At 48.1% G+C, this 25,211-nt stretch overlaps 1 protein-coding gene across 2 annotated transcripts; it reads left to right on the top strand.

Moving 5' to 3' along the window:
- Positions 1-207: 207 nt before the first annotated feature.
- Positions 208-25,211, top strand: LOC145348120 (zinc finger SWIM domain-containing protein 1-like). 2 transcript variants are annotated; one of them, XM_080196264.1, is made up of 7 exons: positions 208-321; positions 1,051-1,381; positions 4,174-4,282; positions 6,588-6,789; positions 8,684-9,119; positions 20,504-21,438; positions 24,947-25,211. In XM_080196264.1, exons 2-7 carry the CDS (start codon positions 1,125-1,127, stop codon positions 25,021-25,023), a joined length of 2,016 nt encoding a protein of 671 aa, XP_080052390.1. In that variant the 5' UTR covers positions 208-321; positions 1,051-1,124; the 3' UTR covers positions 25,024-25,211. The 2 variants fall into 2 exon arrangements, with proteins under 2 accessions (XP_080052390.1, XP_080052391.1); XM_080196265.1 differs by having other exon boundaries at positions 20,504-21,308; positions 24,947-25,210.

Here is a 25,211-nt window from a genome sequence, read left to right as displayed (position 1 = left end):
GCTATGATTGTAATGAATGGCAGAGCAGGCTCAAAGACCACCTCCTGCTCCTGTCTTCTGTGTTCCTATGTATAAGCCATAGATAGACAAGTTGACCCAAATGGCCTGTTTCTATAGGCCCTATATGCTTCAGTGTAAAGTTAGCCCAGCTGAACGAATGGTGAATGAATCTTTGATGCTTCTCGCTCTTTTTCACCAGGAATCTCAGTTGGAACATTCCTCAGTGCTGATGGCTGTTGAGAGATCTGGGTGAGGGCACTGAGCGCATGACCGGGTCAGACACTGTCTCGGTCATTAGTAATCCGCCGCTCTTTTGACAAGGTAACTTGATTTATGCCCCTCTTATCTCAGTGTAACTATTGGAAACATTCTGGTGGCCATCTTGGGCAGTTTGTGGGTGGCCATGTTGATCCTGGAATTGTGGGTGAATATTTTCCGGCTGATTATCCCAACTGCTCCCAACCCACGTGTGCAGTGGCGGTAGCAATATTGGGAATGACTGTGTGCACATTTGGACCCGGAGCAAGTCCTGGTCATGTTGCACAGGGTTGCCAAATCTTTTGCCAGAGCTCCATTGCATGCCCACTTTCTTCCGAGTGTCTTCCTGTCGGGTGACCACCATTGGTCGGCCCATGTGCCCATCTGAGCTGAGCGTCATTTTTACGACCAATTGGAGAGCAAACAGATTATTCAGGACCTGATTGGATGACTCTTGGCTGCCAGTCAGGCAACCAGCTTTCCTGTAAATAAATCATCAATTCTTATAAATAATGGGCAAAAGCGTTCAAGGAAAATAGCGCAGCACAATTTCTTTGTGATTCTGATTTTGCTCCTAGTTTGCGTGCTGCCTTGTCGTGGTGATGAATCTTCAATGCCAGGAGTCACCAGGGCAATCAGGAGCATTAGTAATCAGATGGCATTGGCAGCCTAGAGGGCATGGAGTCAGACTGGCAACCCAATCCAACACTGACCCTCCTGCCTGCTCCTCACTAATTCTAGCATTCTGTTTCTGAATGCCTGTCTGATCTGCCTCTCCTGTGGTTTCTTCAGATTTCCTGCTGTCCTGTTTGACTGGCCCTCCCGAGAGTGGGGGGGGACAGGGAGGTGCAAGGCGTGGGGCCACCATGTCCCAGACGGTGGGGTTTCGAGTGGGCGCCGAGTTTGCATCATACAGTGAGCTGCATCGCGAGTTCCGGCGCTACCAGCGGGACTGCGCCGTGCAGCTGTGGACCCGGCACTCGCGGACCATCGAGGCCCAGAGGCGGAGGGCGCCCAAGCGGCCCATGAACGACGCACTCAAGTTCGCCGAGATTGACTACGCCTGCATTCACGGAGGCAAATTATTCAGAGCCAAAGGGACCGGGAAACGGACAAACCAGAGGTGAGGAGGTTGCCTGCTTTTCCAAAATTGCCCAGCTCACTGTGTCGCTGAATAGCTCCACTTGACACAGCGCAATCCTCACTCTGATTGTCTATTTCACACAGTAATATATTCCGATCCGGGCAAGGTGGAAGCAAGTACTATTGTAGCTTCCAAAAGAGGTGTGGATAACCACTTAAAGACCTTAAGACATGGAAGCAGGAGGTCATTTGGCCCATCGAGTCTGCTCCGCCATTAAAAGGGGAGAGACAAATTCTAGGGTTATTGGAAACGTGCTATAGAATGGGGATATTCGGATTGCTCTTTCAGAGAGCTAGTACAGCCATGATGGGCCAATTGGCCTCCTTCCCTGAGAGAGGTTGGGGGGGAGGAGGGGGCAGACGGTGGGGCAACAACCTCCTTTGCGTCACCCCCGCCACCTGCCAACTCCCAGCCACAGAGGAGGAGACTGAACCAAAGAGCCCCTCACTCCAAACTAGCCTGTGGCGCAATACATAGCATGCCTGTTTCTGACTGAGAAATTTGTGAGTTTGAGTCCAGCTCCCATGACTGGAGCAAAAGCCTCGGCTGACAACTTCAACTCCGTGCCATACAGAGGGAATGCTGCACTGTTGAAGGTGCACTGTTGAAGGTGCACTGTCTTTCAGATAAAGTGACCCCGATGCCCAGTTGGGTGGATGTGGAAAGATCCCATTGTACTAATTAAAATAGTGGGAGAAATATGTCCAATCTCCTGGCTCATGTTAATCACTGAACCAACCTAACTGAAACAAATAATCTGGCCATTATTGCATTCCTGTTTGAGGGAGCTTGTTGCCGTAAAAATGTTGCTACAATTCCAACATTACAACCATGACCACATTTCAAAGGAGAAATTAGCTGCATAGTGCTTTATGCAAGGAAAGATAAATTACTTCTTTCACTCCTGCTAGCCAGTCCATGTGTAAAATAGCTGCAAGGATGCTACATTTGTTTTGACTTTAGTCTGTTGACAAATTTTAGAGCCATAAAAAAGTTCCTGTACAGAAAGAGGCCAATTCCCCCATCCCGTCTGCACTGGCCACAAAAAGAGAAGAAAGAAAGCAGAAACTCATTTTAATCCCATTTGCCTGTGCCAGGTCCAAGGCTTTGCAGGTTCCAACTCTTCAGATGCAGATCCAGGCTCCTTTTAAATAAGTTGAGTGTTTCAGCCTCAACTACCAGTTTAGGCAGTGAATTCCAGAAGCCCACCACCATCTGGGTAAAAAAAGTTGTTCATCATGTCCCTTCTAATCCTTCGAACAATCATCTTAAATCATTGAGCCCTCAGCTTAGGGGGAATGTAGCCTTTCCTCTCCACCCTTCTGGGCCCTTCATCATTTTGTACACCTCCATTAGATAACTTCTTAGCCTCCTCTGTTCTAAGGAAGACAGCCCAATCTCTCTTCATAGCTGCAATTTCAAAGCCCTGGCACCATTCTTGTAAACCTCTTCTGTACTCAATTATGTGTTTCCTGTGATGTGGTGACCAGATCAGTGTATACAATTCCAGTTGAGAATAGAATAGTCAGAGCATAGGAGGAGGCCATTTGGCCCATTGTGCCCACGCTGGCCTCTGCAAAATCAACTGTCTGAAGTCCCCTGCCCCATGTTGTAGAGCTGCAAATACTTCCTACTCGAACGATGGTCCAATTCCCTTTCCGAGGCCAGAATTAAATCTACCTCCACCTCACATACCAGCAGTGCATTTCCTGAATACGCGCTGTATGGAATAAGTTTCCGCATGTCAATCTTTGATTCCTTTGCCAGCCACCTTAACTCGGTGCCTCCTATTTCTTAATCCTTGTGTCTGTCCCTATCCGCTCATCCCTTATGGTATTGCACAGGGCTCTCAGCCTCTTTTTAAAGAGACATCCTCGGCTTCTCCAATATATCCACATCGCTGAGGTCCGCTATCCTGGAATTTTGGAGGTCACTGTGCACTTGTGAAGCCTGTTCCCCACCCATAGTCTGCAAATTCAAGACTGGTTATGGTAATGGGAGGAGGTGGGGGGGAGGTGGTGGGACTTGATTTGCAAACAGTCAGACCAGATCACATGTATTCTAACTGGGTTTCACATTTTTGCTGCCAGTAAACAGGAATTTAGTGACATTCCTATGGAATGTAAGAATTGGGAGCCAAGGTAGGCCACTCTGTTCCCTTGAGCCAGCTCCTCCACTCAATGAGATCATGGCCGAACTGACTGTAACCTCTTGCCTAACCCTAAGGACAAGGCATCGCAAGGGACAAAGGATTGGGCATGAGTCGGATGAGAAGTGGCAGAGCAGGTTGAAATGGGGACATGTCTAATCCCAAAAACCCAATAACCTTTCACCCACTGCCCCCCTCCCCAACTTGTGAACTCAGAATCCACCTTGCTCCACCTTAAAAATGTTCAAAAATTCTGCTTCCACTGCCTTTTTAAGAGTTCCAGAAACTCTCAACCCTCTGAGGGAAATTTAATTTCCTCGCGTCTGACTTAAATGAGTAACCTCTATTTTTAAAAAGTTACCTCCTCCTCCTCCACCATCACCTCCCCTCCCCCCATTCTAGATTCTCCCTCCAGAGGAAACATCCTATCAAAACCCCTCAGCATCTTGTATGTTTCAATCAAGTCACTTCTGACTTTTGTAAACCCTAGTGGACACGAGTCTAGCCTGTCCAATTTTTTCTCACAAGACGGCCATGTAACTGAATGCTGTGGGATTGTGTTCCAATTCAAAAGAAAACTAAATGCTCTTCCTTACACAATGCTACTCATTGTTTGTTGCAGGACTAACAAGACCAAGTGTCCCTGCGTTATTAAAGTCCGCCTCTCTCCTGATGGGGACAAATTTGTGGTGAAGGAGATGATTGAATCACATAACCACACAGTACAGGAGGTAGGTAAAACCCAGTGTGAAAATCCTGACACCGTCACTGCTGTACAATGCATTGCTACCTGCTGCACATCTCCCCCTCTCCCAAGTTCAGGCTGTTGTGAAAAGGTGTACAGGACCTGCAGAGGTGAAAGGTTCTGCTAAACCTCATATTATCACTGGCATTGTGTCTGATTCTGGGCACCACTCTTGAAGAAAGAATTTGTGAACTATTTTCCATTCATTCAAGGGGATGTGGGTGTCGCTAGCTGGACTAGCATTTATTGCCTATCCGTAATTAACCTTGAACTGAATGTCTCGCTAGGCCATTTCAGAGGCATTGAAGAGTCAACTATATTGCTGTGGGTTACATGTAGGCCTGACAGGGTAAGGATGACAAATTTCCTTCCCTAACGGGACATTAGTGAACCAGATGGGTTTTGACGACAATCGACAGTGGTTTCATGGTCAATATTACTAAGACTGGTTTTCAATTCTAGGTTGTATTAATTTAGATTCCATCAGCTGCCATGGTGGGATATGAACCGCTATCCCTTCGACATTAATCTGGGTCTCTCGCTGGTTGTCCAGTGATGTTACCACAATGTCACCCTCTGGGAACGGCTGTACAATTGTAACAAGGATGAGGGACTTCAGTGACGTGGGTAGATAAAAAACATTTGTAGATGGAGACCATTTGGCCCATTCTTTGCATGCCTGCTCTCTGCAAGAACAATGCACTTTCCCCCATCTTTTCTCTGTAGCTCTTGGGGGTTTTTTTGATCTCATTCATTCATGAATGCTACAATTAGACTAGCCTCCACACTCTCAGGCAGACCCTGAGGGATCCTACTCCTGCTCCTATTTCTTATGTTCTTATGTTCTTATAAAGTCTGGTGCAGTGAACCAGATGGGTTCCTGACATTCCTGACAACCTTCAGATGTCACATTTCCATGTTCTTGGAACTAACTAGATCACACCAGTGGAGATTGTGCTTTGCACACGGACACATCTCTGATGTGCCGAATCACAGACAAGCAGTCACCAATGCACAGAGCTGAAAACACGCAGATTCTGATGCATGTAGTCCAACCCATGCAATTATTGGCACATGAAGTGTGCTCAGTCATGGAGGCTGAGTCACCAGCATGCATGCCACCGACATGCCATGTGCATAAAATAGTCACAGACATGCAGATATGGACAGGCAAAGTCAGTGCTTGCTGACTCGCAATCATGCACACACAAAGCTTCACACATACATGTGTATCATACTCTCATGAAAGAACCATGTGTAATGCAGCTCGCTGCCTTGTTAAATATGGTGCATTTAAAAGAGAGCCATAAATGTACAATCATCATTGAACATTTCAATGGGGGGTTGAAAAGCAGTGCCTTTACTCAGTTATATAAAAGCAAAATACCGCTGGAAATGTGACATAAAAACAGGAAATGTTGGATAAACTCAGCAGGTCTGGCAGCATCTGCAGAGAGAGAAACAGAGTTAACATTTCGGGCCCCAGTGACTCATCAGAGCCTTTCATCAGTATGTGATTAGAATATGGGATTCGCTACAACGGAGAGCAGCTGAGTAAAATAGAGGCGCTCAAAGCAAAGCAAGATGAGCACAAGAGGGAGAAAGGACTGGAAAAATATGTTGATGAGATTGGATGACATCCAGTGCAATGTGATACCCTGGTATACAGATCCTCATCTAGATTGCAGTTAATGGAGCCTACTTTCCATAACATCACCCAATCGGCTCAATTGCTACTAAAACCCTCTTCCATATTTTTGCTCCGTCTAGATTCAGCCTGGTGTTCTCCCACGTTCTACCCTCCATAATCTGGCAGTCAGCCAAAATTCTGCTGCCCACACCTTAACTCGCAGTAAATCCCGTTCCCCTATCAGTGCTGTCAACCAGACTACTGGATACGCAGCATCTCGTTTAAAATTCTCATCATTGTTTCCCGATCGGTGGCCTTGCCCCTACCTATCTCTGTAATCTCCTCTTGCCCCATCGTCCCCTGGAAATTTAGTCTGTTGAGAATCTCCGATCTTAATCCATTCATTGCTCACGGCCACACCTTCAGTTGTCTCAGCCTCGAGCTCTGGAATTACCTCCCTGCGCGCCTCTGTTTCTCTCTCTCTCTAAATTACACTCCTCCTTTCAGACTTCTCACTTTGGCTAGGATTTCGTCATCTCATTTTAATACTGCTGTGAGTGGCTGGGTGTCAGATTCTGTTGTACAATACTCCTGTTAAACATTGCAGAGATAAATTACAAGTTCCCATTGTTTAAAGGTTTTCACTCTTCCTAAATTACAGGCAGAACGGGAACGTTTTCCACACCAAAGACGCTTCGACAAAGCGGCACAGAATAACAGAGCAGATCTCACCCCAGAGAACCTGGGGGACGGAGCTGAGCAGGGAATTCAGCAGGAAGATAACCCCAGAGACAAATGGACCACTTGGAAAATGAACCAGACGAACCTTGAGAAAATGGTGCCTGCGTTGGCTTCTGTCAAAGGTAGGTCTTTCGGTGCCGAACTGCCCCAAGCCAGGGATAGCATGCTCCTCCCTCACTCCCCCTACACCAAGGTTAGCAGGCTGCTCCCACACTGTCCCCTAACCCACAGATAGCACATTGCTCCCTGACTGACCCCCCAAGCATAGCATGCTCCTCCCTCGCTGTCCCCTAGCCCAGGGATAGCACACTGCTCCCTCACTGTCCCCTAGCCCAGGGATAGCACACTGCTCCCTCACTGTCCCCTAGCCCAGGGATAGCACGCTGCTCCCTCACTGTCCCCTAGCCCAGGGATAGCACACTGCTCCCTCACTGTCCCCTAGCCCAGGGATAGCACACTGCTCCCTCACTGTCCCCTAGCCCAGGGATAGCACGCTGCTCCCTCGCTGTCCCCTAGCCCAATGATAGCACACTGCTCCCTCACTGTCCCCCAGGGATAGCACGCTGCTCCCTCAATGTCCACTACCTCAGAGATAGCACGCTGCTCCCTCCTCTTCCCCAGGGATAGTACACTTCTCCCTCACTGTCCTCTACCCCAGGGATAGCACACTGCGCTTTACTGACTCCAGGGATAGCACACTGCTCCCTCACTGTCCCGCACCCCAGGGATTGCACGCTGCTCCCTCACTCTCCCCCAGGGACAGCACGCTGCTCCCTAACTATCCCCAACCCCAGGGTAGCTCGCTGCTCCCTCACTGTCCCCCAGCCCGGGAAGGCACGCTGCTGTCTCACTGTCCCCAAGCCTAGGGATAGAAAGTTGCTCCCTGACTGTTGCCTAACCCACCGATAGCACGCTGCTGCCTCACTGTCCTCCAGGAAGAACACGCTGCTCCCTCAAAGCTCATGATCCCAGGGATAGCACGTTGCTCCCTCACTGTCCCTTAGGAATAGCAAGCTGCTCCCTCACAGTCCCCACACCCCATAAATAATACGTTTCTCCCTCACTGTACCCGAGGAATTCCTTGTTGCTCCCTTAATGTCCCTACACCAGGGGGTAGCACGCTGCTCCCTCACTGTCCCCCAGAGATCGCACGCTGCTACTTTCCTGTCCCCCCACCCTGTGAAAACACGTCGCTCCCTCACTGTACCCCAGGAATTCCTCGCTGCTCCCTTAATGTTCCCTAGCCACAGGGATAGCACATTGCTCCCTCACTATCCCATACCAGGGATAGCACGCTGCTCCCTCACTGTCCTGATGTGGAGATGCTGGCGTTGGACTGTGGTAAGCGCAGTAAGAGGTTTGACAACACCAGGTTTAAGTCCAACTGATTTATTAGATAGTAAACTCACAAGCTTTCGAGGTTTGCCGCTTCATCAGGTGAATGGAGAGTTCTGGCCTCAGACAGAGCAGACTGTGTCCTCCAGAAATAGCACGTTGTTCCTTCACTGTGCCCCACCCCAGGGATAGCACGCTGCTCCCTCGCTGCCCCCCACCCCAGGGATAGCGCGCCGCTCCTTCGCTGCCCCCCACCCCAGGGATAGCGCGCCGCTCCCTCGCTGCCCCCCACCCCAGGGATAGCGCGCCGCTCCCTCGCTGCCCCCCCACCCCAGGGATAGCACGCCGCTCCCTCACTCTTCCGTAGCCCAGGGAATGTATGGATTGGGCTACAGTTGTCGGGGAAAGCATGGGCCTGGTTAAGATGCTCTTTTGGAGAGTTGGTGGAGAGTTGGTGCAGAGTCAATGGGCCGAATGGCTGCCTTGTACACTGTAGATGTTCTCTAGACTGAACCGCCTGCATCACTATCCATAGACTGAATGACCTGTATAACGGTATTAATGGGCTGAGTGGCCTGTATAACAGTGAGGATGGGCTGAGTGGCCTGTAAAACAGTGTGGGTGGGTTGAAGTGCTGTTTCCTCCTGGTTCCCTGCTAATAGTGTGGTCTCTTCCTGACAGATGGCAATGTGGTGGTGGTTGTCAGCAAGGCCAATGTGCTGCAGGCCATCTACTTCCAGGACCACAGCATGAAGCAGACGTTTGAGAAGTTCCCCGAGGTGCTGCTGCTGGACTTTGTGCACCGGTGGGAGGGCTTGTGGCTGCCCACTTTCCTGCTGCTGGTGATCGACGGCAATGGGGAGAGCGAGCTGGTGTGCTTGTGGTTCGCGCAGAACGAAGAGCGCGAGACCATCAAGCAGCTCCTGCGCATCTTCAAGCAGAAGAACCCAGCGGCCGAGAGGATCCAGACGGTGATGTGCAGCGGCCGGCCCTACCGCGGGGAGGTGATCGCCGAGGTCCTGCCCCACTCCAAGCTCATCACCTGCCTCTTCCACACCCTGCGCACCTTCCGAACAGACGTCACCACCGACAAGCTACATGTGACTGTCGGACAGCGGTGAGTATTGACATTCCACTCCTGTCTCTGAACCAAGGGCAGGGGAGCTCTCAAACTGCGCCCTTCAGTGAGGGCCTTTATCATTTGGATTAGGGGCCCGGGCTGTAACCAACTTCCGCCATTCTTGTCTGCCTTTCTTTTCCCCCCTGTGCGGACCTCCCGTCCCCTCCATCTTCATCTATATTGGTTAGCACTGCTGCCTCACAGTATCAGCCACCCAGATTGGATTCCTGGCTTGGGTCACTACAGAATTTGCACATTTTCCCCACGTCTGGATGGGTTTCCTCCGGATGCCCTGGTTTCCTTCCACAGTCCAAAAGATGTACAGGTTAGGTGCATTGGCCATGCTAAATGCACTCTGTGTACCCGAACAGGTGCCGGAGTGTGGCAACTCAGGGATTTTCACAGTAACTTCATTGCAGTGTTAATGTAAGCATATTTGTCACTAATAAATAAACTTAAGTTTTTACTGTACGTGGCGAGATGTTGGGGTTGGCTGGGAGCCTGTGTGAGACGGTGCATTTGAGGAGACTGGGTGTCTTTCTTTCTGTCTCCCTGCATCTCTGCCTGCATCACGATATCTGTACCCCTCAGCTATTTATCTGCTTATAAACCTACTGATTTTTAAAAATTCATCACAAGATGCAAGAGTCTCGCTTGGGGCTAACGGGATATGGGGGAAAGGCAGGATCAGGATATATTTAATTAATGATCACCCATGATCAAAATCAATGGCAGAGCAGGCCCGAAGAGCCGAATGGCCTCCTCTTTCTGTTTTCTATGTTCCTGTGGTTAGGCCTGTGTTTATTAACCATCATTAATTGCCATTGAGAAGGTGGTGAGAAGGTAAAGTCACTGCAGCCTATTGTTTCTCTCAATCTTTCTCCTCCTTTCTGTTTACATATCAGCTATCTATTTGTCTTAATGCTTCCACTCTCTCCCAATGTCTCCATTGCTATCTATAATATTTCTAGTCATATCTTTACATCTGCAGAAATATAGACTTGTATATTCTTGCCTTGGTCTGAATCTATATACTGATTTCTGTACCATCTCTATTTCTATTTACCTGTGTATCTAAAATAAAAACCCAAAATGCTGGAAGCGTTCAGCAGATCTCTGGAGAGACAAACATTGCGTAACATCCTTCTTTATAGTTGTTTTGTCTATATTCAGTCTTATTCAAGCTTATTGTTTCACTGTTGTCTATAGCTGAGTCTCCAGCTCTCTCTCCATCAACTTCCTTCGTCTACCTCACTTGCTCCTCTATATTTTTTAAACCATTCATTTTCAGGATGCGTGTGTCGCTGGCTAGCCCAGCGTTCCAGCATTTATTACCCACACGCCCCCTGCCCCCACCACCTTCTTGAATCGTTGCAGTGCATTGGATGTAAGTACATCCACAATACTGCTGCAGTGTGAGTTGCAGTTTTTTGACAACGACAAGAGAAACAATGATGATATAGTTCCATGTCAACATGACGTATGGCTTGGAGTGGGGATGGGGATGGTGTGCAGGGGTGGGTGGGGGGTGGATAGGGGGGTAGACGGGGTGGGGGACAGTTTGGCACACCATGGTGGTGCTCTATATACTGTATATACTATATAATGCATCAGCCGCCCTTGTCCTTCCTAGGTGGTGAAGGTTGTGGGTTTGGAAAGTGCTGTCACAGGAACCTTGGAGAGTTGCTACACTGGGTGATAACGGGACAAGTTAAAGATTTGGGATGAGAGGAGGTGGACCATTGTTGCAGCATTTTAGTGGAGCAGGAGGGAAGCGTGGAAAATGTGGCAATTGAAAAAGGTCAGCATAGCCCCAGAATGCAGTGTTCCAAAGGTAGGAAGACCCCAGAGATGTGGCCCACCCCGCCAGCCATGTCGCTCATGGCTATCCTTCATTTCAATGAAGGATACCTGCTCAGAGTCGCACGTTTCTGTTATGGATCTTCATGTGAGTGAACAGGCTGATTTGCGACTTGCACATGCGGCAGGATGGCCCACAGGTCAAGGGAACCCATGTGGGACAGGAGTGTGGTGTTAGTAACCACCCTGTACACGAGGACTTTTGCTGAGGTGTTGTTGTTGTCAGACACTCGCTATGGTAGTTTGTCAAAGACCGATCCACTGTTGGATCTTCTCGTCATTGGTTGTCCTTTTGAGGGAGGTGGCTGCCAAGATACAGGAAATGTTCATATGTTTCACAGTGTCTCTTTCAACCTACATGAGAGGTGGAATGTTTGGCCGACCAGGTGTGGGTTGATGGATGAGTTTCGTTTTGGCAGCACTCGAGGACAGGCTGAGTCACTTGTGTGCTGAATTGAAGAGATGTGAGAGTGCTTTGCAGATCTGATATGGAGTGGACAATGGCACTGTGGTCCACCCACAAACTGGAGATCATGTCGCTCTCTGGTGGTCAGTTTATTTTTGGTGTGGGCGTATGTAATACTCACACCAGAGGGCAGGTGGTCTTTGATGTGAATAGCCAGCATCTGGTGAATTGTAACCATAATGGGGGCTATCACACTACTTTGCTTGACCCCAGTCAGGCTTTCAAAGGCTTTGGTTTCAGATCTCCCACTCAAAACAGGCATAGTGATTCCATCACAGAGCAAGATTGTGATGAAGGACATGCAAATCTTTGGAGCACATTCCTTGCCATTTACTGAGTCAAATACTTCGGTGAACGGAATGAAGACTTCCTGGTGGTGTTCTCAAAATATTTCTTGTGTTTTTTTTAAGGCAGCAAAGACCATGTCAGGGCTTCCTCTGGAAGCTCTAATGCCATACCCTATCTCTGGGAGGAACTCCTTAGCCACAGGGAGTGGCCAATTCAGGTGAATGTGTGCCAGGATTTTCTCAGCCATGGTACAAGAAGGAAATACCTCGAGGGTCCCAAATTGAGATTTAGCCCCCTTGAAGTTAGTTACAATTGTAGTCAGGAGAAGTCAGGAGAAGTGATGCCAATTGGCAGCAGAGCGTGTTAGCAGTGCTGCCTCACAGTGCCAGGGACCAGGGTTTGATTCCCAGCTTGGGTCACTGTCTGTGCGGAGTCTGCACATTCTCCCCATTGTCTGTGTGGGCTTCCTTTGGATGCTCTCGTTTCCTCTCAGTCCAAAAAATGTACTGGCTGGGCATATTTGCCATCCTAAATTCTCCCTCAGTGTACCCGAACAGGCGACGTGGGGATTTTCACAGTAACTTCATTGCAGTGTTGATGTAAGGCTACTATGACACTAATAAATAAACTTTACCTTAAATTCTTTTTCCTCGCAAATCCATAGGACACATTTATAGAATCTTGATATAAACAGAAGTCCACCAGCTTTCGAGCTGGAATACTATTGGAACCATAGGCTTTGTTTCCCACCTGTTTGATTGCTTGTTACAGATCTGCCATTGATGGTGGTTCACCCAAGGATTGCACCACAGGCTACTTTTTTGTAAGATTTGTTTGTGGGATATGGGCTTTGCTGGCTAGGCCAGCACTTATTGGCCATTTCTAATTGCCCTCCTGAGAAGATGGTGGGGAGCTGCTTTCTTGAATTGCTGCACTCCACGTAGTGTAGGTGCTGTTAGGGAGAGAATTTCAAGATCCTGACCCAGCAACTCTGGACGAACAGTGATATATTTCCAAGTCAGGATGGATTGGAGGATAGCCTGAAGGATATGAGCTGCCATTGTGGAGTCACAGTTAGGGGGTTGTTTGCAATGCGCTTTCCAGTATTGGCGGATGGCAGTGTCATCCTTGGAAAGATAAACTCTGTACCCGTGACAAATGCCAATGGGAATTTGCCCAATTGACCTTGGACTGTGGATGCTCCTGGTGACTTTTTTTTAAAAAAACGCTTTGCGTGTCATGAAGGTTGGCAGGTTGTTGGATCGCTCAGATGTTCTCTTCCCACAACCTGTCCTCTATCCTCTGGATTTATTTTTGGCTAACGCCGCCAAGTTGTTGAAATGTTGCCTTCTTGAGTTTGACCTTGGGTTGTTCTGTCAGGCTATGAAGACTGAACGTTTTTGTCCCAGGAGGTCACATAATTCAGCTTCCTCCCTGAGCCAGTCCTAGTGGTAATAATGATGCTGAAACCCAATGGCCTGGGTGCACGAGCCCTCTACGGCTGATGTTATTTGACCCATGTTCTAGAATGAAGTTGGATATTTGGAAATGTTTCCGATCCCAGTGAATTGCACTTGGAATTCCTCTATTAATTTGGGGGCAATTTTAGGGGCGAGACATTGATCTCCTTCCTCTTGGAGTTCAGGGTCTTGCAGTGTCTTGGTGCTTGGGCAGATGTTTGTCACTAACCAAGCAATTCAATGAACTGTTCATCAGGCATCAATCTCCCACATGGATCGACAATATCAGACAATGACATAATCCAGGAGGTGCCAGTGCTTTGTTTCAGATTATTTCCATCTAGTTAGTGTTTTGTTTTTCTGGCAGAGGTTGATGTTTGCTGTAATGAGGCCACTTTGTAAAGCAGGAGGCTGTTATTTGCATCGGCTTTTCCCTGCCTGCTTTTCTCAGTGATTCCTCTCCAGACATCGGAGTCACAGTCAACCCTGGCATCAGTTCTCTTGGAAGAATGAGCTCTTTTCCTTTCCAGACAATGATGATGAAAATTTAATCAAGGTCAGATTTCATAGAATGGTATAATCCCGACAGTGCAGAAGGAGGCAATTCGGCCCATCGAGTCTGTACCGACAACAATCCCATCCAAATCCAAAGCTGTAACCCCACGTATTTACCCTGCCAACCCCCTTGACACTGAGGAGCAATTTAGCATGGCCAGTCAACCTAACTTATACATATTTAGACTGTGGGAGGAAACAGCAGCACCCAGAGGAAATCCACACAGACACAGGGAGAACGCGCAAACTCCACGCAGTCGCCCAAGGTGGAATTGAACCTAGACCTCTGTGAGGCAGCAGTGCTAACCACTATGCGGCTTAACTTGCCCAGAGTCAAAGTGCTGATGACAGAGTTATAGAATCCCAACAGTGCAGAAGGAGGCCATTTAGCCACCGAGTCTGCACTGACAACAATCCCCCCAGGCCCTATTCCAGTAACTCCCACATATTTACCCTGCTAATCCTTCTAATCTATACATGCCAGGACACTTAAGGGGCAATTTGGCATTGCTAATGCACCTAACCCACACATATTTGGAAATATAGCATATTTGTTGTGGTTGAGGTGCAGTGTCATGAGCTTTTCATTTATATCGTTGAAAAGTTCTGTCAGTATTTCCAAGATTCTACTCGGGATGCAAAAACCAACTCTATGGACATGAGGTAGAAACACAAAAGTGTGGGGGAAATCCTCAGCAGGTCTGGCAGCACCTATATTAGAGAGAGAGAGAGAGAGAGAGAGACAGATTTAACATGAGTTCAGTATGACGTCCTTGAAACTGAGGGGTAGAAATCTGGTGACTTTATTCTGCTGATAAGGAGCAGGGTGGAGGGGGGAGAGCAAAAGAAAAAATCAGGAATAGGTTAAAGAGCATTGATGATTTATTGACAAAGATGTGATGGAACACAAGGCAAAGTGAGTGGTAAATGATGGTATTAAAGGTGCAATGCATTGGTCCAGAGGTAGTGTCACTAGTAGAATAATGGTTAGTACTGCCTGAAAGCAAAATAGCAGAATGTTTTGATTAGCAGAATAAAGTTCAGCTCTGTCTGAAAGCAAGAACAAGAGACAACGTGGGATCAGTGACTTTCTTGCATCTGTTCTCCCTATGCAGATTCTTGACTCAGGACTCCCAGGTTCATAGACCTGTCCCCATTACCAATTCTCCATTGACATAGCAAATTAACAAATACACCTGGGTACAAGCCTGAGTTCATTTTTTTTTTAATGTGGGCACCTTGGGACACCATCACTGAAACAAGGAGTTTGCAACAGCATCGACCAAGAGATTGGCAGAGCAGGCAAACAGCTCTGCCTCTTGTAAGTGGTTCTCCATGAAGGGGACCATGTCACTGGCCATACACTTACTTCTGGTGGCTTTGTTACAGCCATTTTCCATTACTGACTGTGAGAACTCGAGAGCAGAGGTTCAGATCTCAAGTTCTTAAGCTTGTTGAACTTCAAGGTTGTAAAGTGCTGAATCAAAAGTGAAGAACTGTTCCTCAAGCTTCTGTTAAGACCATAAGAAACAGGAACAGGAGGAGGCCAATCAACCGTTGAGTCTGCTGCACCATTTAATAAGATCATAGCAGATCCAACACTAAGTCCACTTTTCTGCCTTCTCTCTATATTCCTTAATTCCCAAACTGATTAAAAACCTGTCCATCTCAGTCTTGAATATGTTGAAGGACTCGACCCTCACAACTTCCTGGGGTAAAGAATTCCAAAGATTCACCACTCTTTCAGAGAAGAAATTCTTCTTCAAATCTGTCTTAAATGAACACCCCCTTATTCTGCAACTCTGCCCACTGGTCCAGCTCTTCCCCATGAGTGGAAACATCCTACCAATGTTTATCTGATTATATTTGCTGCCGTTTTGCCCTCCCAATGTAGAGGAAGAGTGCATTGTGAGCTGAGAATGTTGAGTGTTTTCCAGAATCTTCTTTGTCTATTCCCAATGTCCACCATCAGTGATACTTTGCCTTTCCTTTAGCACAGCTTCTATGCCCATTTTCCTTTTGCCTGTTTACATCCAGGTTTCTGCTGCTGTTCAGACATCATAATTCATTCACTGGGCAACAAAAGTAGTTATAGATTGAGACAGTGTGGGAGAGGGTCTCGAGAGACCAATAGAGTGAGACCGTGTGTGGGAGAGAAAGGCAGTAATTTGTTACCAGTTTCTGGAGAAGATCTCAGGAATTTATTTGTGAGCAACTAGCTGCCAATACTTTGGTAAATAATTACGGTATAAGTGTGCCAACTAAGCAGGGGACCTCAAGTTACTCTCGCCATTTTAGCTTAAACTTTGGAATTCTCTCTGTCCAAACCTCTTTGTTCCTCCCCATCTTTCCCTCTCTCTCTCCCCCTCTCTCTCTCCTTTAAGATTTAAATCACCTTCTTTATGGTCACCTGCCCGAATACCACACAAATTTAAGAAGCATTTTGATTGCTTAAAACGCCAGAGCATAGAAAACTATGGACCAAGACAGATGTTTAATGACTGGCACAGACATGATGGGTCGAAGGGCAACTTCCTGTTTTGTAAAATTCGCTGACTCTATTAGGTTTCCAGTGATATTTGTGTCTGATTACACTTCTGCAAAGCATTGTGGGGTGTTTTCTACTTCTGAGACACTGTCTCAATGTGAGTTGCCATTTATTAAAGGCAAGAAGCCTGAAAGGGGCAGGCCCAGGGATCCGTGTTCAATTTCGACCTCGGGTGACTCTCTGTGTGGAATTTGCATGTTTTCACCATGTCTACATGGGTTTCTTGTGAGTGTTCCAGTTTCCTGCCACAGCCCAAAGATGTGTGGGTTAGATTGATTGGCCGTGCTAAATTGCCCCTGAGCATCAGGGGATTATTGAGGCAAACAGCGAGATTAAGGGGACCCGAGCACAGGCAGACAACACACCCTTCTGTGTTCTTTATCGTTGTGACAAAAGATAGGGGTATAGACACTGTCTTTTGTCACAGTGATAAAGAACACAGAAGGGTGTGTTGTCTGCCTGGTGCTCGGGTCCAGGATGTCTCATCTGGGCTGCAGAGGAACCTGGAGTGGGAGGGTGAGAATCCGGTCGTTGTGGTACATGTGGGTGCCAACGACATAGGCAAATTGGGGACTAAGGATCTGCAGAGGGAGTATGAAAAGATGGGAATGGAATTAAAAAGCAAAACTGACAAGGTGGTTATCTCTGGATTACTACCTGAACCGTGTACAGATGGGCATAGGGTAGTTAGGATTAAAGAGATGAATGTGTGGCTCAGGGATTGGTGTGGGAAGAATGGTTTTGAATGTATGGGGCATTGGCACCAGTATTGGGGCAGGTGGGACCTGTTCAGATGGGATGGTCTTAGTCTGAACCGAGCTGGGACCAGAGTCCTGGCGAATCGTATAACTAGGACTGTAGATAGGGCTTTAAACTAATTAGGCGGGGGGGGGAAGAGTGCAAGGGTAGGTGAAATTACAGTGTCTAAAGTAAAAGAGAGGGTACAGGTACGGGAAGAGGTCAAGGATGTCCCAATAATAAAGGGAGTAGGGGGCATGAGAAAGGTTGGTAGTGTTCCTTCAAATAGGGTCCAGATAAAGGCTGGGATAAAGGCACTTTATCTGAATGCACGAAGCATTCGGAACAAAGTGAATGAGCTGGTGGCGCAGATCAACACAAATGGATATGATCTGGTGGCCATTACGGAAATGTGGTTGCAGGGTGACAGGGACTGGGAGCTGAATGTCCAGGGGTATCAAGTGTTTAGGAAGAATAAACGGGAGGAAAAAGGAAGAGGGGTAGCTCTGCTGACTGAGGATAGTATCAGGGTGGTAGTAAGGGAAGATATAGGTGCCAAAGAGCAGAACATGGAATCGTTGTGGGTGGAGATAAGGAACAGCAAGGGGAGGAAGACGCTGGTGGGTGTGGTCTATAGGCCCCCAAATAATGACCTGGAGGTGGGGTGGGCTATAAACACGCAAATAAATGATGCGTGCAGAAATGGAACGGCGATAATTATGGGGGATTTCAATCTACATATTGATTGGTTGACCCATGTTGGACGTGGTGGGCTTGAGGAAGAGTTCTTGGAATGCTGCCGGGATAGTTTCCTTGAACAGTGTGTGCTGGAGCCGACGAGGGAGCGAGCTATCTTAGATCTGGCGTTGTATAATGAGGCAGGTAGAATTAGGGACCTTGTTGTGAGGGATCCTCTTGGGAAGAGCGATCATTGTGTGGTTGAGTTTTTGATGTAGATGGAGGATGAGAAAGTAGGGTCCCGGACCTGTGTCCTCTGTTTGAACAGAGGCGAGTACGATAGGATGAGAGAGGAATTGGCAAATGTAGATTGGGGGCGCAGATTGGTCGGTAGGACTGCTGAGGAGCAGTGGAGGATCTTTAAGGAGATCTTTCTTGGTGCTCAGCAGAAATTTATTCCGATGGTAAAGAAGGATCGTAGGAGAAGGGATAATCAGCCGTGGTTAACGAAGGAAATAAAGGAGAATATTAAATTAAAAGCTGATGCGTTCAGAGTGGCTAAAAGCAGTGGGCGAGTAGAGGATTGGGAGAGGTTTAAAAATCAAAAAAGAATGACGAAGAAGTTGATAAAGAAAGGAAGGTTAGACTATGAAGCCAAAGTAGCACTAAATATAAAAAAAAATATAAAAAAGGATAGTAAGAGTTTTTATCAATATATAAAGAGGAGGAGGCTGGCCAGGGTGAATGTTGGACCCTGAGAGGATGAGAAGGGGGGATTTAGTGGTGGGGGATGAGGAAATGGCTGAGGCCTTAAATAAATTTTTTGCCTCGGTCTTCACGGAGGAGGACGCGAATAGTTTGCCGGGTATTAAAGATAGAAGGATGGTAGGAGTTGAGGGCCTGAATGCGATCACTGTCACCAGAGAGGTAGTGCTCGATAGACTAGCGGGACTGATGATGGACAAGTCCCCAGGACTGGATGGAATGCATCCCAGGGTTCTGAAGGAAATGGCGGAGGTGATAGTGGATGCCTTGGTGATTATTTTCCAAACCTCGCTGGATTCCGGGGAAGTGCCGGAAGATTGGAAAACGACTAATATTACGCCGCTGTTTAAAAAGGGTAGCAGGCAAAAGGCAGGGAATTATAGGCCGGTTAGTTTAACGTCTGTTGTAGGAAAAATGCTTGAATCCGTCATCAAAGAAGAAATAGCGAGGCACCTTGAGAAGAATTGTTTGATAGAGCAGACGCAGCACGGATTCGTTAAGGGGAAGTCGTGTCTGACAAATTTATTCAAATTCTATGAGGATGTGACTAGTGCATTGGACGGAGGGGAGCCGGTGGATGTGGTGTTTCTCGATTTTCAGAAGGCGTTTGATAAGATGCCGCACAAAAGGTTGTTACAGAAGGTTAGTGGGCATGGAGTTGGGGGTAAGGTGTTAGCGTGGATAGAGGATTGGCTGTCTAGTAGGAGGCAGAGAGTAGGTGTCAATGGGTGCTATTCGGATTGGCGGTTGGTGACTAGTGGAGTGCTGCAGGGATTGATGCTGGGGCCTCAGCTATTTACCATTTATATAGATGATCTGGAGGAGGGAGCTGAGTGTAGGGTGTCGAAATTTGCTGATGACACAAAGATAAGTGGAAAGGCAAATTGTGTGGAGGGTGCAGAAAGTCTGCAGAGGGATGTAGATAGGCTAAGCGAGTGGGCGAGGACCTGGCAGATAGAATACAATGTTGGCAAGTGTGAGGTTATCCACTTTGGCAGGAATAATATTAGGAGGGACTACTATTTAAAGGGCGAAAAGCTGCAGCATGCTACGGTGCAGAGGGACCTGGGGGCCCTTGTGTATGAGTCACAAAAACCCAGCCTACAGGTGCAGCAGGTGATCAAGAAGGCAAATGGGATGCTGGCCTTCATAGTGAGGGGGATTGAATATAAAAGTAGGGAGATCTTGCTGCAACTGTACAGGGCACTGGGGAGGCTGCAGCTGGAGTACTGTGTGCAGTTTTGGTCGCTGCACTTGCGCAAGGATATCTTGGCCTTGGAGGGAGTGCAGAGGAGGTTCACTAGGCTGATACCGGATTTGAGGGGGTTGAACTATGAAGAGAAGCTGAGTAGACTGGGCTTGTACTTGTTGGAATTTAGAAGGATGAGGGGGGATCTTATTGAGACATATAAGATGATGAAGGGGATGGATAGGGTAGAGGTTGAGAGGTTCTTCCCGCTCAGAAAGGACAGTAGGACTAGAGGGCACAGCCTCAAGATAAGGTGGTGGTGGGGGGTGGGGGGGGGCTGCAGTTCAGATCAGAGTTGAGGAGGTGGTGAATCTCTGGAATTCTCTGCCCGTTGAAGTGGTGGAGGCTACCTCACTAAATATATTTAAGACACAGGTAGATAGATTTTTGGTAGGCAAGGGGATTAAGGGTTATGGGGAAAAAGCGGGAAAGTGGAACTGAGCCACTTCAGATCAGCCATGATCTTATTGAATGGCAGGGCAGGCTCGAGGGGCTAGATGGCCTACTCCTGATCCTATTTCCTACTTCTTATGTTCTTTGGTCATGGTTGGGATTGTGGTTGGTGCAGATTTGATGGGCCAAATGGCCTCTCTCTGCACTGTGGGGATTCTGTGAATCTCTGGGCAATGCCAGTGCAGTAACTAACACTGTCTCTTGGGTGGCACTGATTGCTATGGAAGGCGCGTGAGGAGCAGGGCAGGTGTAGCAATGTTTCCTAACCTAGTTTCATCCTCTCCTCTCTCTCTCTCTCTCTCTCTCCTACCTATCTTTCAGAAACCTGCTGCTGGAGATCCTCCACAACATGTGCTACGCAGCCTCGGCCGAGGAATATGACCTGCTGTACCATCAGCTCCTCGACACCAACACCCAGCGGGCCATCGACTATTTCCACAAGAACTGGCACGAGAGCCGCAGCCAGTGGGTGGAGGGCTTCAAGCATGAGAGTGAGACCTACCTGACCAGCACTATCAACCGGGTCGAGCAGCTGAGCCAGAAGCTTCAGGCTGCGGTGGGCAAGTTCACCGACTCGGTCACCTTTGTGCAGGATCTGCTGAAGGCCGTGGACCTGCAGCGGACGGAGTGTGACTACCGGGCGGTGCGCATGTTCCAGAAGCCGCCCCTCGTGGCGCTTGAGGCCAGCTCCGCCGCCTCGGCCTACTTTGGCCTCCTCACCGGCTTTGCCTTCTCGCGGGTGCAGCGGGAGCTGGAGGAGGCCCAGTGGGTGACCTTCCTCAGCCTGGAGGGTGAGCAGGCGCAGCCCGTCTCCCGCCGGCGGGCTGTAATGACGGGCCAGAGCAGCTGCCAGTGCGCCTTCCACACCGCCATGCGACTGCCCTGCCGTCACATCCTGGCCTTCCGGCAGCTGCGGGGCGCTGACCTCTTTGAGCCGGCACTCTGCTCCCCCCGCTGGACCCGTGAGCATTACCTGAGGAACCACCCGGTCTTCCGCACCAGCACCGAGGCATCAGCCACTGGCACGGCCCCGTCCCCGCCCCCGCCCCAGCCGCCCGAGTCACTGAGAGAGAAGACGACGACACCTCCCCCGGTGCAGCAGGACCGATACCACCAGGCCTTCAAGGTAGCTCAGAAACTCTCCGTGCTCGCTGCTGAGTGTCCCGCCGAGGAGTTTGGCAGTTGCTTGGCGGTCATGACTGCTGTCACCAACATCTGGGCCAGAGGTGGCCAGGTGCAAGTCACCGAGATTAATGGTTGGTAGAGCCGCAACTTCAGAGAATCAGTCGTAAACTAATGGGCTCGGGCGGAGAGGGCGGGCAGGCAGAGGGATGGTGAGAATTTGGGAATTAGTTGTGGATGTTAGGGACCTAAATCAGCTGAATTAGAAATGACACAATTCCCCCCACCCCACTCCCGCACAAACAAACATATACCCGCAATCGCACAAATACTCCAACTTGTGCACTAACAAGTGGGCAAAGGTATATGAGCCAACACATACATGGGAAGACGTGTGCGAGCGGTCATGCATGTGAACAGATAGACAAATGACCAGATATATAGATGTACATGAACAAATACATGCACAACTGCGATGCACATTTGTGAGTAGATAGCCATGCTATTAGATACATCCTCATGAATGGATTCATACCTGTAGAAGACTGTCATACGTGAATGGTTGCACATACAGAAGCTGATGCACGCAGAAGTATGTACACACACATGGACAGCTCTTCCCCCACCCACACACACACACACACATGGCCAGCTCTCTCCCCCCCCCCCCCCCCCCCCCCCCCACACACACACACATGCACACATATGCAAGCTGGTACACACATGCAGGCTAATGGGGGGCAGTGGCACAATGGTATTGTCACTGGACTAGTAATCTAGAAACAAAGGGTTATGCCCTGGTGCCCCAAATTCGAATCCCCCCATGGCAGATGATGAAATTCAATTTCAATAAAAATCGGCAATTAGAAGTCTGATGATGACCATAGAACCATTGTCACTTGTTGTAAAAGAAAAACCCATTTTGGTCACTAATGTCCTTCAGGAAAGGAAATCTATCATCTTTACCTGGTCTGGCCTACATGTTATCCCAGGTCGACGCAATGTGGTTGGCTCTTAATTCTGGCCCAGCCATTGACACCGACATCCCATGAACAATTAAAAAGAACATGCCGGCAAGCTAATACACGCTAGCAAGCTAATACACAAACACACAAGCTACTATACTCAGGCAGGCCGAGGCACAAACAGGCAGGCTGGTACGCATTAGCCCAAACTAATACTCAAACGTGTGCAATTTGATACACAAACATGCAAGCTGATATCCGTGCACATATTGATACACAAGCTATTACACACATGCACCCAAGGCACTACGTACATGGCAATATTCATGCATCAGCTAATACATACAGCTTCCCTCCCCTCCAGTACATCTGTGCCCACACATGGAATATGCACATGGCATCTACTGCTCACGCAAGCTAACACAAACGTTAATGCAAGTGCACAAGCTACACATGTTGTTTCCATGTTTACACATGTAAACTTGTGCACACACATTAGCTAATACACACACACAAATGTATACATAAGTGGACACAGCTGCATGTGTGTAAGCATGCACAGATTCATTCTAATGCAGGCTGGCAGAAACAGCATCACACAAACTTGTGGACATGCACAGACGCAATAATACAGGCAAACTCACTTCAACAACAGTTCCCACCACTCACCGAATCTGCGACTCTGGCACACATGATTCTGAAGTACCTGCCCTGTTTTCTCTTTTGTACTATCCCCAACAGTCACTGCGCATGCTCAGCTGTGAGGTGAGAGAGAGAGAGAAGACAGTCGCAATACTGACCAAGACAGCGTGCAGTGAGAGACAGTATAAAGAGAAACAGACACCAAGTTGTTACTAGGGGATGGATAGCACTCACAACCCAGAGGGGTGGGCAATCTGACTGTTACCACAGCGAGAGTTATTGGAAAGGAATTTGAAAAAGGAGGCGAAACTTAGAGTAGTCGTGTCAGGAGTCGTGAAGTAATGAGGAAAACAGCAGGAGGTTCTGTTGAGGGCTTGTCACTTACCAGGAGCTAAATTACAGAACAGGATTTGGAGAATAAATGCATGAACAACAATTAGTGAACATAGGGACAGGTAGGTGGACAAATGACGGAAGGAGGGTTTGCATATCGTGGGACATTGTGACAGCAGGATTCGCAATGAGGGGCTGTCACACTGGAATGAGTTGGGACCAGGATACTAGAGGATAAGGTGAATCTGGCAGTAGAAAATATTTTAAACCAGTGAGAGGGGGTGACGGGAAGGAGTAAACTGAAATGGTTAAAAGCAAAGTCCAACTCCTCTAAGTGATACTCAAATATAACAAATATCTCAGGTTGAGAAACAAATATCACAATTAACGACAGAATAACTGATCAGAATGCCTCAGAAATGGTGAAATTCATGGAGTGACAGCAGAGACACTCTTACTTAGATATAAAAATTCATTGTCTCGGGTTATTGCTGCACTCCCATCACTGATCACTTTTGTGTCCTCTATCGCTATTGCTTGCTGCACGCACCCTATTGTGTGTGTGCTCCGTCACTGGTAACTTCCGTGCCCTTCGTTTCCATTTGTTACCCCAACTTCTTACCATTTGTTACCTTCCCAGCCCTCTGACACCAGTTATTATCATGCTCTGTAGCACCATTTATTACTGTGTCCTCTGTCACCAATGGCCTGCATCACCCTGTGTTGTGCTCTCTGGTATTCTATGGTGCTCGATCATTATAATTAGATGTCTGCACAGTGTCCAGTACCTTTCATGACTCTTCAGTTACTGAAGCAGTCCAAACGCAGCGAGAGCCTGGACAATATCCAGGCTTGGGCTGGTAAGTGGCAAGTAAATTCTTGCCACACAAATGCCAGGCAATGGTCATCTCCAACAAGAGAGAGAATCTAACCATCGCTCCCTGATAGTCCAAAGCATTACCATTGCTCAATCCCCCGCTATCAATATCCTGGGGCTATCATCAACCAGGAACTGAACTGACCATGTTGATACTGTGGCTTTAAGGACAAGTCAAAGGCTGGGAATCCGGCGATGAGTAACTCACTTCCCGACTCCGAAACCCTGTCTGACATCTACAAGTTACAGGCCAGGACTGTGATGGAACACTCTCCACTTGCCTGGATGGGTGCAGCTCCAACAACACTTGAGAAGCTTGACACCATTGAAACTCAATTATAACCCATTTCCACCCTCCATCCACCAATCACAGTGGCCTCAGTGTGTACCATCTACAAGATGTACTGCAGGGACTCACCAAGGTTCCTTAGACAGAACCTACCAAACTCAAAACCACTACCACCTAAAAAGCAGATACATGGGAACACCACCACCTAGAAGTTCCCTTCCAAGCCACTCACCAACCCAACTTGGAAATATATCGCCGTTCCTTCACTGTCACTGGGTCAGAATCCTGGAATCCCCTTCCTAACAGTACTGTGGGTGGATCGACACCTCAGGGACTACAGAGGCTCAAGAAGGCAGGTCACCACCATCTTCTGAAGGGCAACTAGGGATGGACAATAAATGATGGCCTAACCAGACGTCCGCTTCCCATAAATGAATTTTTAAAAAACATTAATGATTCTGCATATTCTCTAATAGTTTTTGTGACTGAACTTGTCCTCTAACATTTCTCACTGGCACTTGGTGCTGTATTTTCAGTGACTCCCACAAAAGAGGAGAAGCCGTCGGCTCCAGACGACCTGCCAAGTGACGTTGACAGCGTACACCAGAACTGATTTTAGACCTGACGTACACACAGCGGGAGCGGTTCCAAGTTCAACGTGCTGGATTATCCACATTTCGGGTGGTCCCAGGAGTTGGTCGGACTGAGGTTGTTTTTCTTTTCCTCTATCTGGATCTGGCTTCTCTGTGTGCGGATGTGATAGACACAGATGTGCACACACACACACGTTAACACACATAC

The sequence above is a fragment of the Carcharhinus amblyrhynchos genome, chromosome 9 (genome assembly GCF_965287045.1).
Source record: "Carcharhinus amblyrhynchos chromosome 9, sCarAmb.v2.hapA, whole genome shotgun sequence".
Taxonomy (NCBI): domain Eukaryota; kingdom Metazoa; phylum Chordata; class Chondrichthyes; order Carcharhiniformes; family Carcharhinidae; genus Carcharhinus; species Carcharhinus amblyrhynchos.
The sequence above is the reverse complement of the archived record's forward strand: the minus strand, read 5'-3'. Positions and strand labels throughout refer to the sequence as shown.

What these genes read in the sequence shown, in the direction of transcription:
- LOC145348120 (XM_080196264.1), top strand. Translation starts at nt 1,125, where the DNA reads ATGTCCCAGACGGTGGGGTTTCGAGTGGGCGCCGAGTTTGCATCATAC. An exon ending in GGGAAACGGACAAACCAGAG is followed by an intron (nt 1,382 to 4,173) that starts GTGAGGAGGTTG and finishes TGTTTGTTGCAG; the next exon opens with GACTAACAAGACCAAGTGTC. An exon ending in GCAAGTCACCGAGATTAATG is followed by an intron (nt 21,439 to 24,946) that starts GTTGGTAGAGCC and finishes CTGTATTTTCAG; the next exon opens with TGACTCCCACAAAAGAGGAG.